General features: G+C 45.0%; 1 protein-coding gene across 1 annotated transcript in view; it reads left to right on the top strand.

Moving 5' to 3' along the window:
* The window catches only part of ABCC2 (ATP binding cassette subfamily C member 2), a 74,259-nt gene that overhangs the window by 971 nt on the left and 57,738 nt on the right, over nucleotides 1–15,550 (top strand). Inside the window, exons 2-3 of the mRNA XM_006157371.3 lie at nucleotides 1,152–1,325; nucleotides 13,236–13,361. Of these exons, the coding sequence (XP_006157433.1) occupies nucleotides 1,152–1,325; nucleotides 13,236–13,361 (300 nt within the window). The remainder of the gene's footprint in view (nucleotides 1–1,151; nucleotides 1,326–13,235; nucleotides 13,362–15,550) is intronic.

Consider the following 15,550-nt stretch of genomic DNA (forward strand, 5'->3'; position numbering starts at 1 on the left):
AGAAATGAGACAGCAGAGCACAAGACAGCATTTTATGTGCTAGAAAGAACCTAGGCCATGAGGCCCTCCAGTCCAGGACATGTAAACCACAGTCCTGGAAACTCAGTAGCTTGACCAACCATTTCTTGAGAATTCTCTGTGAGAATTATCTGATAAGTCATGTTGGATAGGGCACCTCAACCTTTTCTTTAAAGAACTTTACAAATAGCCATACCAAAAAAAAAAAAAAAAAAAAAGGCAGGGGCAGGGGGGACCAGCAGATGGTATAATAGTTATTTTGCTGGACTCCCACATAGTCAACCGCAGTTTGAGTCTGAAACCTGGTGACTTAAAACTCATGCCGGGTGTATGTGTGAGAGTGCCCAAAAATCTCAAGAGGGGAATGAAGGAGAAGGGGTTGTGACATGGCCATCTCCCCTGGGTGGCGATTTCTCGTTTTCTGTCTTTCTGTCTTTCTCTGTCCTGGCAAGCACACGTGCCCTACAGCAAAAACCTCTCCAAAAAAATTGTTTTAATATTTATAGAAAAAGAAAATTTAACCTCATATGACTCAGATATAAGAAACAGTCCTCCTCTACCCCATAATACAGCTCCATTTATTGCAAAATGAGAAGAATTCAAGCAAAACTGGCTGGGAGTAAGCCTCCTCTTCAATGGCGCCATTGTCATTCCTGTTCTGAAACCTGCCAGGTCCCCTTGGTTCGGAGATAAGCCCTCTGGACCAGAAGAAGTTAAATGTCATGGTGTGACTAAGCATTCCACCCATCTGGTGCCTACGTGGGGAGTGTAATCAGTGCTGACAACTAGAATAAGAACACGTTTTTATGTATAAGGGAACTGTCCTTTCCTTTGGCTTGAGGGACAGTCCTTCTCCTTCCTACCTCTTGGCAAATGCAGTGGTGAAGTGTACTCATCTGGCACAGCGATTCTCTTAAAATCACAGATGAGGTTGGGTTGGCCAAAAAGTTCACTAAATGTCATTAAATGGTGAGTTTGTATCAAGGAGATGAATAAGAAAACAGATGGTTAGAAGGTAACCTAAAGGCATGAGACTGAGTTACAAGAATTTGGAAGTGCATAGGATGTGTAAGAGGACAGTCTCTGTCTCCAAAAAGCATGTATCTAACAACCCTTCCCTTTCGGTCCTCCAGAATTCCTCCTACCTCGATCGCCCTGATGCAGACCTGCCACTTTGTTTTGAACAAACTGTCCTGGTATGGATCCCCTTGGTCTTCCTTTGGCTCCTGGCCCCTTGGCAGCTTTTCCACGTGTATAGATCCAGAACCAAGAGATCTTCTATAACCACAGTTTACCTTGTGAAACAGGTACAGTATAATTCCACTGAGTTCAAACTCAGACTTCTCAGTGTACAATAGACACGCCTTCTTGGTGGTTAGTGTCCTCTTCCCCGTTTTAAACTAAGTTTTCCAGGTCCTGCTGTCTCAAGTGGAGACAGGCTTCAGGTGTCCCTCTCTCCATTTGCCCTGTGCTTCACTGGCTCCTTGACAGTGACTCTAAATTCTTAATTAGAATAGCGACTTTTAATTCTTACGGCCCTTAGGCCCTCCCAAACACCAATGATAAGTAATTGATTAGTCTAACTGTTATATTTTCAGTGTTTGAGAAGTGAACACTGGATCATAGGCCTTTAAGCTGTGCCAAGAAATCGAATGACTAAAATTCAGTTGGGATCTACCACAAGGTGAAAATACCGTATGTCATGTGCCCTTTGCACCATTTGGGCCATCTAATCATCGCTCATCTCCCAAAATTCGGATGTGAAATAGGGATTGTATTTTTCCAGAGTAGCCCATGAGTTAGGCTGGCCTCTTACAGAGAGGGAGGAGGGGCTGTGGGCAGGATGACAAGCTTGAGTATGGAAATAAGGGAAAGGAAAGGTTGAGGGGCGGAGTCCTCAGCCAGCTCGTTAACTCATTAACTCGCTGAGGAAGGAGTTACAAGACTCCATAGGTTCGTAGTCCACCATCAATGTTTTTTCTTGTCTTTTTTTTTTTTTTTTTGGAGAGGTTTTTTTTTTTCTATAGGGCGCGCGCGCTCGCCAAAAAGACAGAGAGACAGAAAGTGAGAAATCACCCCCCAGGGGGGATGGCCACGCCACATTCCCCTTCTCCTCCATTCTCCTCTCGGGATCTTGGGCACGCACGCACACGCGCCCGGCGTGAGTTTTAAGCCACCGGGTCCAGGATGCGAACCGCGGTCAACTACGTGGGAGTCCAGCGACATAGCCATTACACTAACTGCTGGTTCCCATCTATGTTTTTTCTATCTGTCCTGCTTTCTAAAGAGAATTTTTAAAAGACAAATTATATTCCATTGTTCTATAAGCGCACATACTCGAAGACTTCAGGTTACGTGGACTCTAAAAGGGCAGAAAGGGCTTGGCTAAAGGAAGGGGGGTTCTTGGAATTCAGAGGAGGGAGGGACTGGAAGTGGGGCTGTTGGACTGTGGGTGGGAGAGAACAGCTTGGGTCACTGCCTCCCTTGTTGATCTAGGTGGTGAGGGCTCAATCTGGTACGCACGGAGCACGCAGGCTAAACTCCACCTCGGCTGAAGGCAGGTGCTACACGCACTCTAAGAGTCAAGAGTGTTGGACTCTGACAGTCAAACCACACACTTCAGTACCTTGCAAATGAGTCAGATCTTTGGGTTAGCGTCCTTTTCATTAGGGGCAGCTTTCTGGAACTTCTTTTTTTTTTGGAGAGGTTTTTGCTATAGGGCACGTGCGCTTGCCAGAGAGATAGAGACAGAGAGACAGAAAGCGAGAAATCACCCCCCAGGGGGATGGCCATGCTGTAATCTCTTCTCCATTCTCCTCTCGGGATCTGGGGCACACATGCACATGTGCCCAGCGTGGTCGGCTACACGGGAGTCCAGTGACATAGCCATTACTCTAACTGCTGGTCCCTGGAGCTTCTAAAAAGAGGCGGCATGATGAGCAAACAAGTATGTCATTCGTAAAAAAGCTAAATGTAAAAAAAAAAAAAAACAAAAAAACTTTTGGGACCAGCAGTTAGTGTAATGGCTATGTCGCTGGACTTTCATGTAGTCGACTGCGGTTCGAGTCCTGGACCCGGTGGCTTAAACTTACGCTGGGCATGTGTGCGTGCGTGTCCAGGATTCCAAGAGGAGAATGGAGGAGAAGGGATTGTGGCGTGGCCATTCACCCTGGGAGGCAATTTCTCTCTTTCTGTCTCTCTGTCTCTCTCTGTCTTTCTGGCAAGTGTGCATGCGCTATAGCAAAAACCTCGTAAAAAAAAAAAAAAGAAAAAAGAACTTTTTATTGAGCTATAATTTACATATCATATCATCCTCCATTTAAATATAATTCAGGGACCAGCCCGTAGAGCAATGGTTAAGCACAGCGTGTCTGGAGCCAGATTCCACATGGCTGACTAAGGTCTGAGTCCCAGACCCAAAGGCTTGAACAATATGCTGGGTGTTCTGTGCATGAATGCTCAAGATCTTAGAGGATGGAGAAATAGAAGAAAAAATATTGCGGTGTGATATGTCCCACTGTGAGGTGTTTTTTGTTTGTTTTTTCCTCCCCGTTCTCTGCTGAGCAGAGAGAGGTGCCCTTTGGCAATTCAAGAACAATAAATAGATATAGTTTTAAAGTGTACTTACAAATATGAGCAATAATCACCATAGGCCATTTTAGAACATTTTCATTTCTTAGAAAAAATCTTTTAACTCTTATTTTTTTTTTTTTTAGCTCCTGTCTCTCCAGCCCCTTAGCACTGAGCAACCTCTAATCTACCTTCTATTTCCATAGTTTCCTATTCTAGGCGGTTCATCTGAATGGAATCATGCGGTATGCAGTCTCTTATGACTGGCCTCTTTCCTTAGCATCATGTTTTCGAGGTTTACCTATGTTGAAGTTCGTTCATTTTTACATCTGAATATTATTCCATTGTATGGATATATGATCCTCCAATTTTTACAAACACAAATCTCTACAAGGAAAAGCAATGTATTCGCCTTTTTTTTTTTTTTTTGAGAGGTTTTTGCCATAGAGCACATGCGCTCGCCAGACAGAGAGCTAGAAAGCGAGAAATCGCCCCCCAGGGGGTATGGCCATGCCACAATCCCTACTCCTCCATTCTCCTCTCGGGATCTTGGGCACGCACGCACACGCGCCCGGCATGAGTTTAAGTCACCGGGTCTGGGACTCTAACTGCAGTCGACCACATGGGAGTCCAGTGACATAGCCATTATGCCAATTGCTGGTCCCTGTGTTAGCTTTTTTTCCCTCCCTCTGCAGTTAACGATCTACCTATCGCCACTCACACAGTCTCAGGTCTCATTTATGATGTACATTTTACTTTTCTGTCCTCTACTGCAAAGGTGACAGGCACTGAGTAGCTCCTTAAACATTTCAAAGTAATTGTTCTCTGTTTTGAAATAGTTGGAAGTATGTGACATAGCCATTATGCCAATTGCTGGTCCCTGTGTTAGCTTTTTTTCCCTCCCTCTGCAGTTAACGATCTACCTATCGTCACTCACACAGTCTTGGGTCTCATTTATGATGTACATTTTACTTTTCTGTCCTCTACTGCAAAGGTGACAGGCACGGAGTAGCTCCTTAAACATTTCAACGTAATCGTTCTCTGTTTTGAAATAGTTGGAAGTATAATTCCTCATAAAGTAAAATAAGTCTCTTCCATGAGAACCTTCTTGCTCAGTCCTCCATTTCTCTTGATTTCTCCGCTTCCCTTTCTTCCTCGGCCTTTTGGTAGTTTTTTCCTCCTGGCGCTCCTGAATTGTTACAGCTGTTGTAGTTTGGTCGGCAGTGAGTTTACCTCATCTGCACTGAGTTAACTTGCTTGGCCAAACTCATAAGTGACTCCATAGGGTAGTTTCTTTCTTTTCTTTTCTTTCTTTCTTTCTTTCTTTTTTTTTTTTTAATGGATCTTGCCACAGGGCATGTGTGCTCACCAGAGAGAAACAGGGAGAAATCACCTCCCAGAAGGGATGGCCACACTGCAATCTCTTCTCCTCTGTCCTCCTCCTGGGGTTTTGGGTATGCACAAAATCACACACCCAGAGTGGTTTTCAGTCCATTGTATCTTCTACTCCAGCCACTGTTGTCCATGTGGGAGTCCAGCACCTTCAGTACTATGCTACCTGCTGGCCCGAACAGGTTGGTTCAAAAGGTACATCCTTAGAGAAGGACACAGAACATATTCGGTAATTGAGTAAATTGAATTTATTTTAGTTTTTAAAGAATTATTCATTTATTACTATTATTATTATTTTAATGTGAACAGCAAGGGAGAGGGAAAAATGAGAGAGCAAGCCACCAGATCCAGGACTCAAGCGGCAATAGGCCATGTGGGAGTCCAGTGCCTTAACCACCATGCCATCTGCTGACCCCTAGTGAACTGAACTTAAAAAGGAATGAATCCCAGGTGCGTGTGAGTGCGTGCCCAAGATCTCAAGAGGAGAATGGAGGAGAAGATTGCCGTGTGGTCATCCCTGCTGGGGGTGATTTCTCGCTTTCTGTCTCTTTGTCTCTCTCTGTCTGGCGAGCACATGCGTCCTATAGCAAAAACCTCTCAGCAGACCAGCAATTAGCATAATGGCTATGTCACTGGACTCCCATGTAGTCGAACGCGGTTCGAATCCTGGACCCAATGGCTTAAACTCACGCCAGGCGCGTGTGCGTGTGTGCCCAAGATCCCAAGAGGAGAATGGAGGAGAAGGGATTGCGGCGTGACCATCCCCCCTGGCTCACTTTCTGTTTCTTTGTCTGTCTCTTTCTGGTGAGCGCACGTACCCTATAGCAAAAACCTCTCCAAAAAAACCCAAAAACCAAAACCAAAACCAAAATCTCGGGACCAGCAGTTAGTGTAATGGCTATGTCGCTGGACTCCCATGTGGTCGACCGTAGTTCGAGTCCTGGACCTGGTACCCTGTTGCTTAAACTCATGCCAGGTGCGTGTGCGTGCGTGCCCAAGATCCTGAGAGGAGAATGGAGGAGAAGGGATTGCGGCGTGACCATCCCCCATCACTGGGGGGTGATTTCTCACGTTCTGTCTCTCTGTCTCTCTCTGTCCTTCTGGAGAGGGCACGCTCCCTATAGCAAAAACCTCGCCAAAAAAAAAAAAACTCTCAAAAAACCCATAAATGTGAATGAATGCCACCAGGTGGCTCGGTGGTTTTGAGCACTGGACTCCCACGTGGCTGACCACTGTTCAAGTCTTGTACCTAGTGGCTTACTTTCTCACTTTCTCACTCTGTTTCGCTTTCTCTCATAAACACACGTGTCCTATAGTGAACTAACAAAAATAATAATAAAAATAAGTAAAGCTTTTAAAAAAATGAGTGAATGAATGAACAAATCCCAGGGAAGAGGATGTGGCACTGGAGTCTGTGGAAGTGCTAAAGCCAGGTCAAGATGTGCAGCAAGAATTAACTTACTGCTGAGCCAGTGAGATAGGGGGCCCATCTTCAAATATTTGCTGAGGTATAACATCGAAAACTGCTCAACCTGTTCTGAAAAGTTTCATGAGAAGTGGATGGAGGTTTGTTCCAGGAGAGCAGATTTTAGCTAAACATACAGAAGAAATTTCTAATAACAAAATAGTTGTTTGGTATTTGTTTTCTTTTTAATTTCAGTCTTTTTTCTTTTATTTAACTTTATTTATTTTAATTTTACCAGAGAAGGGCAGAGAGAATGAGAGTGGAGGAGAGAGAGAGAGAGCGAGCCTTTAACCACCACGCCACCTTCCGGCCCCAGTAGTTTGATATTTGAATGGGCTGCCGGGGTATATAGTTGCTGAAAAAATGAAAGCTGAAGTTCGACAATCATCTAGAAATGTGAGTGAAAGTAGACACCCTCGTTCAGGAGCAGGGGAATCAGCCAGAGTACCTCCTCATTCATAACGCCTTGCAGAAATGGGGAGGTATTAAATCACGTTTCATTCCTTTCGGTGGCAATGAGATCATATCGCCGTAGGGAGTTTAGTAAACTGCTTGCCTAGTCGATGCTCGTCCAATAAATCAGAGATCAAGGGCAAAGAGTATAAGAACTTGGTAATCATTAAACAACCCCAGCCTTTCCTTGATCAGAATTGATAAAAGCAGTGTGTGTTTCTGATTATAAAAATGATGCATGGTTGTTATAGGAAGTGTGTAGGCTCTATGGAAGTAAGGAGAAAATTAAACTCACTGACTATTGTATCACCCGTGTGCTTCTGTTACCATTTTCGCATGCTTCCTTCTATTCTCCCTCTCAAAAAAAAAAAAAAAAAAAAGTAAAAAAAGTAAAAAGCAAAGACTCTTCCTCACCCTTTACCTCCCAATCCCATATTCTAGAGGACTCCATTTTAAATTATTTAATGGCCACCCCTGTATTTGCAAATAATGTGTTTACACTTATGCTTCTTGATCTATCAATTTCACAAAAGATCTATTTCTTCCTTCTATGAAAAACAAGGAGTTCTGGTTATCAACTAGGAATTGAGCTTCCTTTTCCTCTCCTGCTTGATCATTTTCAGTTCTTCTATTCATTGCCTTTACCCCTAAAAATGACCTACCATCATCAGTTTAGATTCTGCATCTTGATGTCCTTTCGTGTAGGATGAGGGGATTAATATCCCCATCCCTATCCATGTTAAATGAGGATGAGTTTACTCCAGGACACCACCGCCCAGCTGTCCTTGAGCGAAGTACTGGCATTCTTTAGAGAGTGCTTGTCTGGTGTTAGCCTGGGCTGGGCATGGCGGTGGTAAGTAGTAGTGGTCCGGGGGTGGTGGTGGGGGTTTAATAGGGAGAGGGGTGGGGGGGTGGGGAGAAGACAGTGCCTTGCACAACCAGACCAGTTCTGCAAACAGAACTTGAGTTAAGCCTCTGATTCCTGTCCCGTGTCCCACCTTACTGTCTGTCTGTCAACTACAAAGAATAGATTTGGATCTGCCAAGTCTCTCTCAGCTGCAAATCACCCTTGTTGGCCTGAATGGTAAGGAGTTTACTATTGTATGTAATGAGGAGCCGTGCAGCTCCAGAATTCGCCATTTCAGCAGCTCAGCAGCTCGGTGGGTCTGGGTGGCTGGTTATTATCGCCTTTCTCCTGATAATCTCAGCATATGGAGGCATTTATCAGGTAGCCCATGGCATGCAGGATGGCTGTGATAGCTTCAGGCCTCACGCCCTTCAGTCAGTGTCCCCAGGCAGAAAAAGGGGGCAGGTGCCCCTGTATATCATCTGACCAAAAAAACAGCTTAAGATAAGAGTTGACAGACTACAAACTCAGTATTTAAAGCATACAGCTCCGTGTGTTAGTAGTTTCGCAGAATGGTGTAACCATCGCGCTGTCTAATTTCAGAGGATTTTCATCGCTCTAACCCCCATCTCTCCAGTCACTGACAACCACTAATCTACCTTCTGTCTCTGTCGTTTGCCTACTCAGGGCATTTCCTACCGTAGCACTATAGGAATTTGGCCTTCGTTGTTCAGTGCATTCACCTAGCATAATGTTTTCAAGGCTTGTCCACTATGTGGTATGAGCCATACTTCATTCCTTTTTTCTTATTTTTTATTTTTAATTTTTTTGGAGAGGTTTTTGCTATAGGGCGTGTGTGCTCACCAGAAAGACAGAGAGAGATACAGAGACAGAAAGCGAGAAATCACCCCCCAGGGGGGATGGCCACGCTGCAATCCCTTCTCCTCCATTCTCCTCTCAGGATCTTGGGCACGCACGCACACGCACCCGGTGTGAGTTTTAAGCCACCAGGTCCGGGACTCAAACCGTGGTCGGCTACATTGGGAGTCCAGCGACGTGGCCATTACGCTAACTGCTGGTCCCTTAAATTTATTTTTATTGTGGCAAAATATACATAAAATAGAATTTACTATTTTAACCACTTTACAGTGTGCAGTTGTATCATTAAGTGTGTCGCAGTGTACAGTCATCACCACTGCCTGGTTCTAGAACTTTTCACCATCTCAAATAAAAACCTCGTCCTATTAAACAGTCGGTCTCTATTCTCTCTTTAGTGGCTGGTTACCATCATTTTTTTCCTTTATTCATTACAGAGAATATGTGCATGCCTCTGAGGGTGAGAGAAACAGAGAGAGAGAGAGCCCTCTCCACAGGGCCTGGTTGTGCTGCAAACCCCTTCCTCCAGTCCTCTAGCACAATGGATCCTGGACTCTTATGCCCATTCCCAGTGTGTTTCAGGTGGGCCAGGCCAAGGATTCCAACCGCGGCTGCCATGTGAAATCCAGCTTGTCTTTTTTTTTTTTTTTTTAAGAGGTTTTTGCCTTAGGATATGTGAGCTCGCCAAAGAGAGAGAAACAGAGACAGTGAGAGGGAAAGTGAGAAATCACCCCCCCTCCCCGGGGGGGATGGCCACATCACAATCTCCTCTCCTCTATTCTCCTCCTAGGATCTTGGGCATGCACATACTCTCAGTGCGATTTTCTTTTTCTTTTTCTTTTTTTCCTTCTTCTTTTTTTTTTTTTTTTTTGTAGAGGTTTATGCTGTAGGGCGTGTGTGCTCACCAGAAAGACAGAGAGAGACAGAGACATAGAAAGTGAGAAATCACACACCACAATCCCTTCTCCCCTGTCCTCCTCTTGGGATCTTGGGCATGCATGCACATGCGCCCAGCATGAGTTTAAGCCACTGGGTCTGGGACTCAAACCATGGTCAACTACATGGGACATAGCCCTTATGCCAACTGCTTGTCCTGACTCTCAGCATGATTTTCAAGCCACTGGGTCCAGGACTTGAACTGTAGTTAGCCATGTGAAATTCCAGCGACATAACCATTACCCCATCTTCTGGTCAAAAAATCCAGCTTGTCTTGAACACCACGTCACTGCTGAGCTATGGGGCCAGTTCAGTATAATGTTTTTAAAGCTTATTCATAATGTAACATGTGTTAATATTTTATTCCTAGTTATGGCTGAATAATATTTAATCCCATGGATAATATCACATTTTGTTTATTCATTCTTCGGGTGATAGACACTTGGACTGTTTCCACTTTTTGTCTATTTTGAATAATGCCATTAAGAACATGGGTTAGCATCTTTTTTACATTACCACAGCCAAATGTGAGGTGTTTTTTTTTTTTTTTTTTTTTTAAGAATTATTTTTATTTAATTTTATTCCAGGTCTGGGACTCGAACCTCACAGTTGGCCACATGGGGTCTAGAGCCTTAACCTCCATGCCCCCTGCTGGCCCAGGTTATTTGTGTCTTTTTATTGTTGAGTTGTAGGAGTTCTTTATGTAGTTTGGATCTATGAATTGCTTTGACACATGAGGAAAACCTTTCACAGAAGCCACTGCAAGCTGGCTTGGCAAGAAGCGTGTCACATCCCAATGAATGAGACTTTCACAGGCCAAGGAAATGGGACGATCATGATTTTTGTTTTTGTTTTAAATGCCAGATAAGGAGAAAGAAAACACCCTCTAATAGGTCCTGGCCACGGTACAATACTTTTCCCTCCAGAATTCATCCCACCAGAATCCCATCCCATCAGAATCTCTGTGAGCACCCAAAGTGTGAGCTGCTGGGACTGAGACTCAAACCTTGGTTGGCCACGTGGGACTTGGCATCTTCTGCACAGTGCTTAACACTGTGTGGCAGGGCAGCCCATGATTGGTTGTGACTAACCACATGGGGTTGAAAATGGAGCCAGCGTCCACCCGAGCATATGGCTGAGCTTGATCTGGGGAGTGGTGTGCTGGCAACATTCTCTCTGCCTCGCTCTCCTCCTGCTTTAGCTGCCTGATCGCTTTTACCTCCTAATTCGCCTAAGGGCAAACATAACTTACCACTCCGAAAGCTAACGTTCCCCTTATGTCATGGTCTCTTATAGTAGCGTACAATATAGCATATTACGTACTTGAGACAAATGCATTCTCATTATTATTGTGTCATTGACTCCACTCCTTGCTAAATAATAGCACTGATTCTATCAAAGGTACACTCACATTCTTTCTTAGAGGTTTCCTCGTGAAGGACCGGGATATCTCCTCCGTGGGGGGTGGTAATTTTCTCTTAACGGGCAGGGTTAGGCCTTTAGAACAGTGCAATGTGTATCATCCGGGGATGAAGTAGGTGTGATTGTTTGAAACATTAACTTCAAAGCTTACACGGGTCAACACTGGGATAAATTGCCAAAGAAAGGGAAAAGAGGAACTAGCAGATGGCATAATGATTACACCGCTAGACTCCCATATAGCTGACCATGATTTCGACCTGGTGGCTTAGAACTCATGCCGGGCGCATGTGCATGCATGCCCAAAATGCTGAGAGGAGAATGGAGGAGAAGGGATTGTGGTGTGACCATCCCCCTTGGGGGAGTGATTTCTCACTTTCTGTCTCTCCAGTGAGCCTGTGTGCCCTATAACAAAAATCTCTCTATAAATAAATAAATTAAATAAAAAATAAACATCAGCGAGGGAAGAGGGTAGATAGTGAAACAGTAGAACACAACTAGACACACATGGGAAGGTCCTGGGTTCATGTCCCAGGGCTGTCCTGTATGTGCTGGGTATACAGATCTTCCCATAATCTGGGCTGATTGAGGCTAGGGGTGGATCATGGTATAAGGACCTTTTGGGAGTGATTATCTCTCTCAGAAAAGAGACTTTTAAAATTCATATTATTTTAGAGAGATTTTTGCTCTAGGGCATGTGTGCTCACTGGAGACACAGAGAGAGACAGAGAGAAAGAAAGCAAGAAGTCAGCCCACATGGGGAATGGCCACACCTCAATCCCTTCTTCTCCCTTCTCTTAGGATTTTGGGCATGCATGCACACACACTTGTTGTGAGTTTCAAGAGCCATCAGGTTCAGGACTCGAACCGTGGTTGGCCATGTGGGAGTCCAGGGCCTTAACAACTATGCCACCTGCTGGCCCCCAAAATTATTATTTTTAAAAATCTTACAGTCTCTGTGGATCAGGAATTTGTGAGAAGCCTACCTGGGTTCTGCTTCAGGGTCTTTCATGAGGTTGTGGTTGATGCGTGCTGAGTGGGGCTATCGTCATCTGAAGGCTAGAGGGCCTGCCACTCACGAGGCTGTTGGCAGGAGGCCTCAGTTTCTCACTAGCTAATGACAGGAGGTCTCAGGTCCTTGCCGAGTGGACCACTCCCTAGAGCTATTTGAGTGTCCTCATGATGGGGCTGGTAGCCTTCTCCAGAAGTGATCTGAACGAGAACAAGGAGAAAGAAATCCACATTGCTTTCTATAACTGAGAAGTCTCACACCACTGTCAGACCGTCACTTCTGCAACTTTCTACTCATTACAAATGAGTTTCTAAATCTATCCCTCATTCAAAGGAAGAGGAGCTAAGCTCTATTTTTTGAAGGGAGGAATCTAAAAAAAAAAAAAAAAGTGGACATATTTTAAAATCATCACACTCAGCACTCCTCAAAACTTCTTTGACTCAGCAGACTTTGAACTTTATTCCATTACTTGAACTATGTCGAGTCATTTCTGAAAGTTTTATTGAGGTGCTAGCAGGTGGCGTGGTGGTTAAGGTGGCTGGACTCCCACATGGCTGATGGTGGTTTGAGTCCTGGACCTGACAGCTTGCTTTCTCACATTCCTTCTCTCTCGCTGGTCAACTTCAAAAACATTTTAAAAATCCATATATAAAAATAATAACAATGAATAAAATTAAAACAAAAAAGAGAAATACTTACTGAGTGTATGATCTCAATCACTGCTTACTATTGTCACACCCAGAGTGAGACTAGGGAGGCATCATCTCAAGAGAAAAGGAAAGTTTACTGAGAGAAAGAGCACTGGGGGTTTGAAGCTGGAGAGGCCTCAACCCACCTGCTGGGAAGGAGGGGCTCCTTTTACAGGGTAATCCAGCTACGGGGAGAGTGTATGTGTGCGACATGCAGGGGAGTTTGGCCTAGTGGGAGAAGCACACGTGAGACATTTGGTGGGTTTGGATCCACCTCTAGTGAGCTAGACCTCCTGGTACTCGCTTTAGGTCTTTATCTGCCACTTCCTGGTCTGTGTGACCTTGGCAGCATCTGAGTATGGGCTCTTGCCAAGACCAGTTATGCAGAAGTTCCGCCTTGGTTCCTCATCAGGCCTGGAGCAAACCCAATGGTGCTCAGGAGAGGTTTACCGTCTGGGACCTTACAGCTGTTTCTCATGTATTACTGGAAACGATGCCACAGTAAAGGCCGTGTACAGAATTGCATCCTCCTAACTGTGGGCCTTCTTCCCTTCGCAGGTGCTGGTTGGGTTTCTTCTCATTCTAGCAGCCATAGAGCTGGCTTTTGTCCTCACAGAAGACCATGGACAGGAGACAATCCCTCCCGTTAGGTACACCAATCCAAGCCTCTACCTCGGCACGTGGGTAAGGCCCATCACCACTCCTGCCCTATTTGTCTTCCTTCTACCCTTGGGCTTCTAGCTGAAAGTTGCTCTTTGGGGGTGAAATCAAGTCCAGTTTCTCTCTTTTTCAAAGGATCTATATTGACACAAAATTTGTTGGAAACAAATTTGAACTTTTCATCTTCTTGAGAACACTAATGTTTTTAAAGAGTTATTTATTCAGTGTTATTTATAATCATGATGGACGTTTAATTTGCTACAGGGCAAGTGTGCTCACCAGAGGGAGATGGGGGGACGGGGAGGTGAGAAAGCAAGCCTCCAGGTGTAAGACTTGAACCGGGTCGATCACATGAGAGTCCAGTGCCTTAACCACCATGCCACCTGCTGGCCCTGAGAACACTGATTTATAGAGCCCTCTCCCTAGGCTGAGTATTAGCTTTAATGGCTAAGATGTGTAAGTGTATTTTTAAAAATTCAGGGTATTTCAAAATGGAATTAAAGTATAAATCTATTTTGGTATCAAAAAGTTTATGCCTAGTTTTTTCATAATAAGCATTTTCCCATGAACTTTCTGAAGACTCCTTGTATATCTGATGGCCTCGTATTTTTTTTTTCTTTTTTTGGAGAGGTTTTTGCTACAGGGTGCGTGTGCTCGCCAGAAAGACAGAGAGACAGAAAGACAGAAAGCAAGAAATCACCCCCAGGGGGGATGGTCACCCCGCAATCCCTTCTCCTCCATTCTCCTCTCGGGATCTTGGGCACGCACGCACACGCGCCCGGCTTGAGTTTAAGCCACCAGGTCTGGGACTCGAACTGCCGTCAACTACATGAAAGTCCAGCGACACAGCCATTACGCCAACTGCTGGTCCCACACCCTCATATCTTTTCACCTGAGGATCACAGATAAAAGTTATTTGATCTAAGAAAAATTTTTAAATACTGTAAATATTATTTTAAAATGGATTGGCTGGAAATGTGAATCAACAGGTCACAGAGTCAGAGTTGTTTGTTTAAACCTGATCTCAGACGCTATGTGTACCTTACAGGAACATTTTTGGGGAGGGCCTATTTAGTTTTAAAAAACAATCAAACTAGTTGCTACCATTTTAAAAGAAGCAGATGACACATTATTATTTCTATTTCCAGACTTTCTTGAACAATCAGGAGGTTTGGCAACGCCAGACCTATATTCACACAGGGCAGTGGTCAGCCGGGACAGAGTAGCAGGTGCCCCCGTTGGACCACGTGCTCACAACCCTTGGCCCTGCTGTCCCTCAGAAGCTTGACCTGCCTGGCCTTTAAACACATGAGTGCTTGCCGCACTTTTCCAGAGCGAGCAAGGAAGGGTCTGGAAGTGGTGCCTCGGGGCTGGCTCCCACAGAGCTCCTTGTTTAAATCTCTGCCCAACGCTGGGTGTGTTGACATCATATTGGAGCTTGAAATCCACCCTAGCTGGAGTATTTACACCTTGCAAATTTGCAAATGGTGGGGCCAGCAGGTGGCGTAGTGTTTAAGGCACCACATTACCACATGGCCAGCCATGGTTCGAGTCCCGGACCCAGACCCAGTGTCTTAGAAATCACTCTGGGCGCATGTGTGTGCATTTCCAAAATCTCAAGAGGAGAATGAAGGAGAAGGAGGTGTGGTGTGGCCACCCTTCTAGGGGGTGATTTCTCACTTTCCCTCCCTCTGCCTCTTTCTGGGAAGCACACGCACTTTACGGCAAAAACCTAAAAAAAAAAAAGTTGGCAAATGTTACAAATCATGGCATTTTTTCCCCCCTCCTAAAATGCTAGTTTACCAGCACAACGCTAGGTCTAGGAAACTATCTAAGTGAGATGATACAAGACAAAGGGTTTTTTAAATTGTAAAGTCTGATATTAGCAGATCAAGATGCAGACACCTTGTACTGCTCCTCAGAATTTGCCTCTCCGGTCAATGACTGTGGTGCCCCGGATAGTTCCTCTCAGTCTTCAAAAGGTTATTCTAGGGACCAGCAGTTAGCGTAATGGCTATGTCGCTGGACTCCCACGTGGCCGACCGCGGTTTGTGTTCTGGATGCGGGGGCTTAAAACCCACACCGGGCGCGTGTGCGTGCGTGCCCAAGATCCGGAGAGGAGAATGGAGGAGAAGGGATTGCGGCGTGGCCATCCCCCATGGGGGGTGATTTCTCACTTTCTGTCTCTCTGTCTCTCTCTGGCTGTCTGGCGA

This window comes from Tupaia chinensis, unplaced genomic scaffold, assembly GCF_000334495.1.
Source record: "Tupaia chinensis unplaced genomic scaffold, TupChi_1.0 Scaffold000539_1, whole genome shotgun sequence".
NCBI lineage: Eukaryota > Metazoa > Chordata > Mammalia > Scandentia > Tupaiidae > Tupaia > Tupaia belangeri.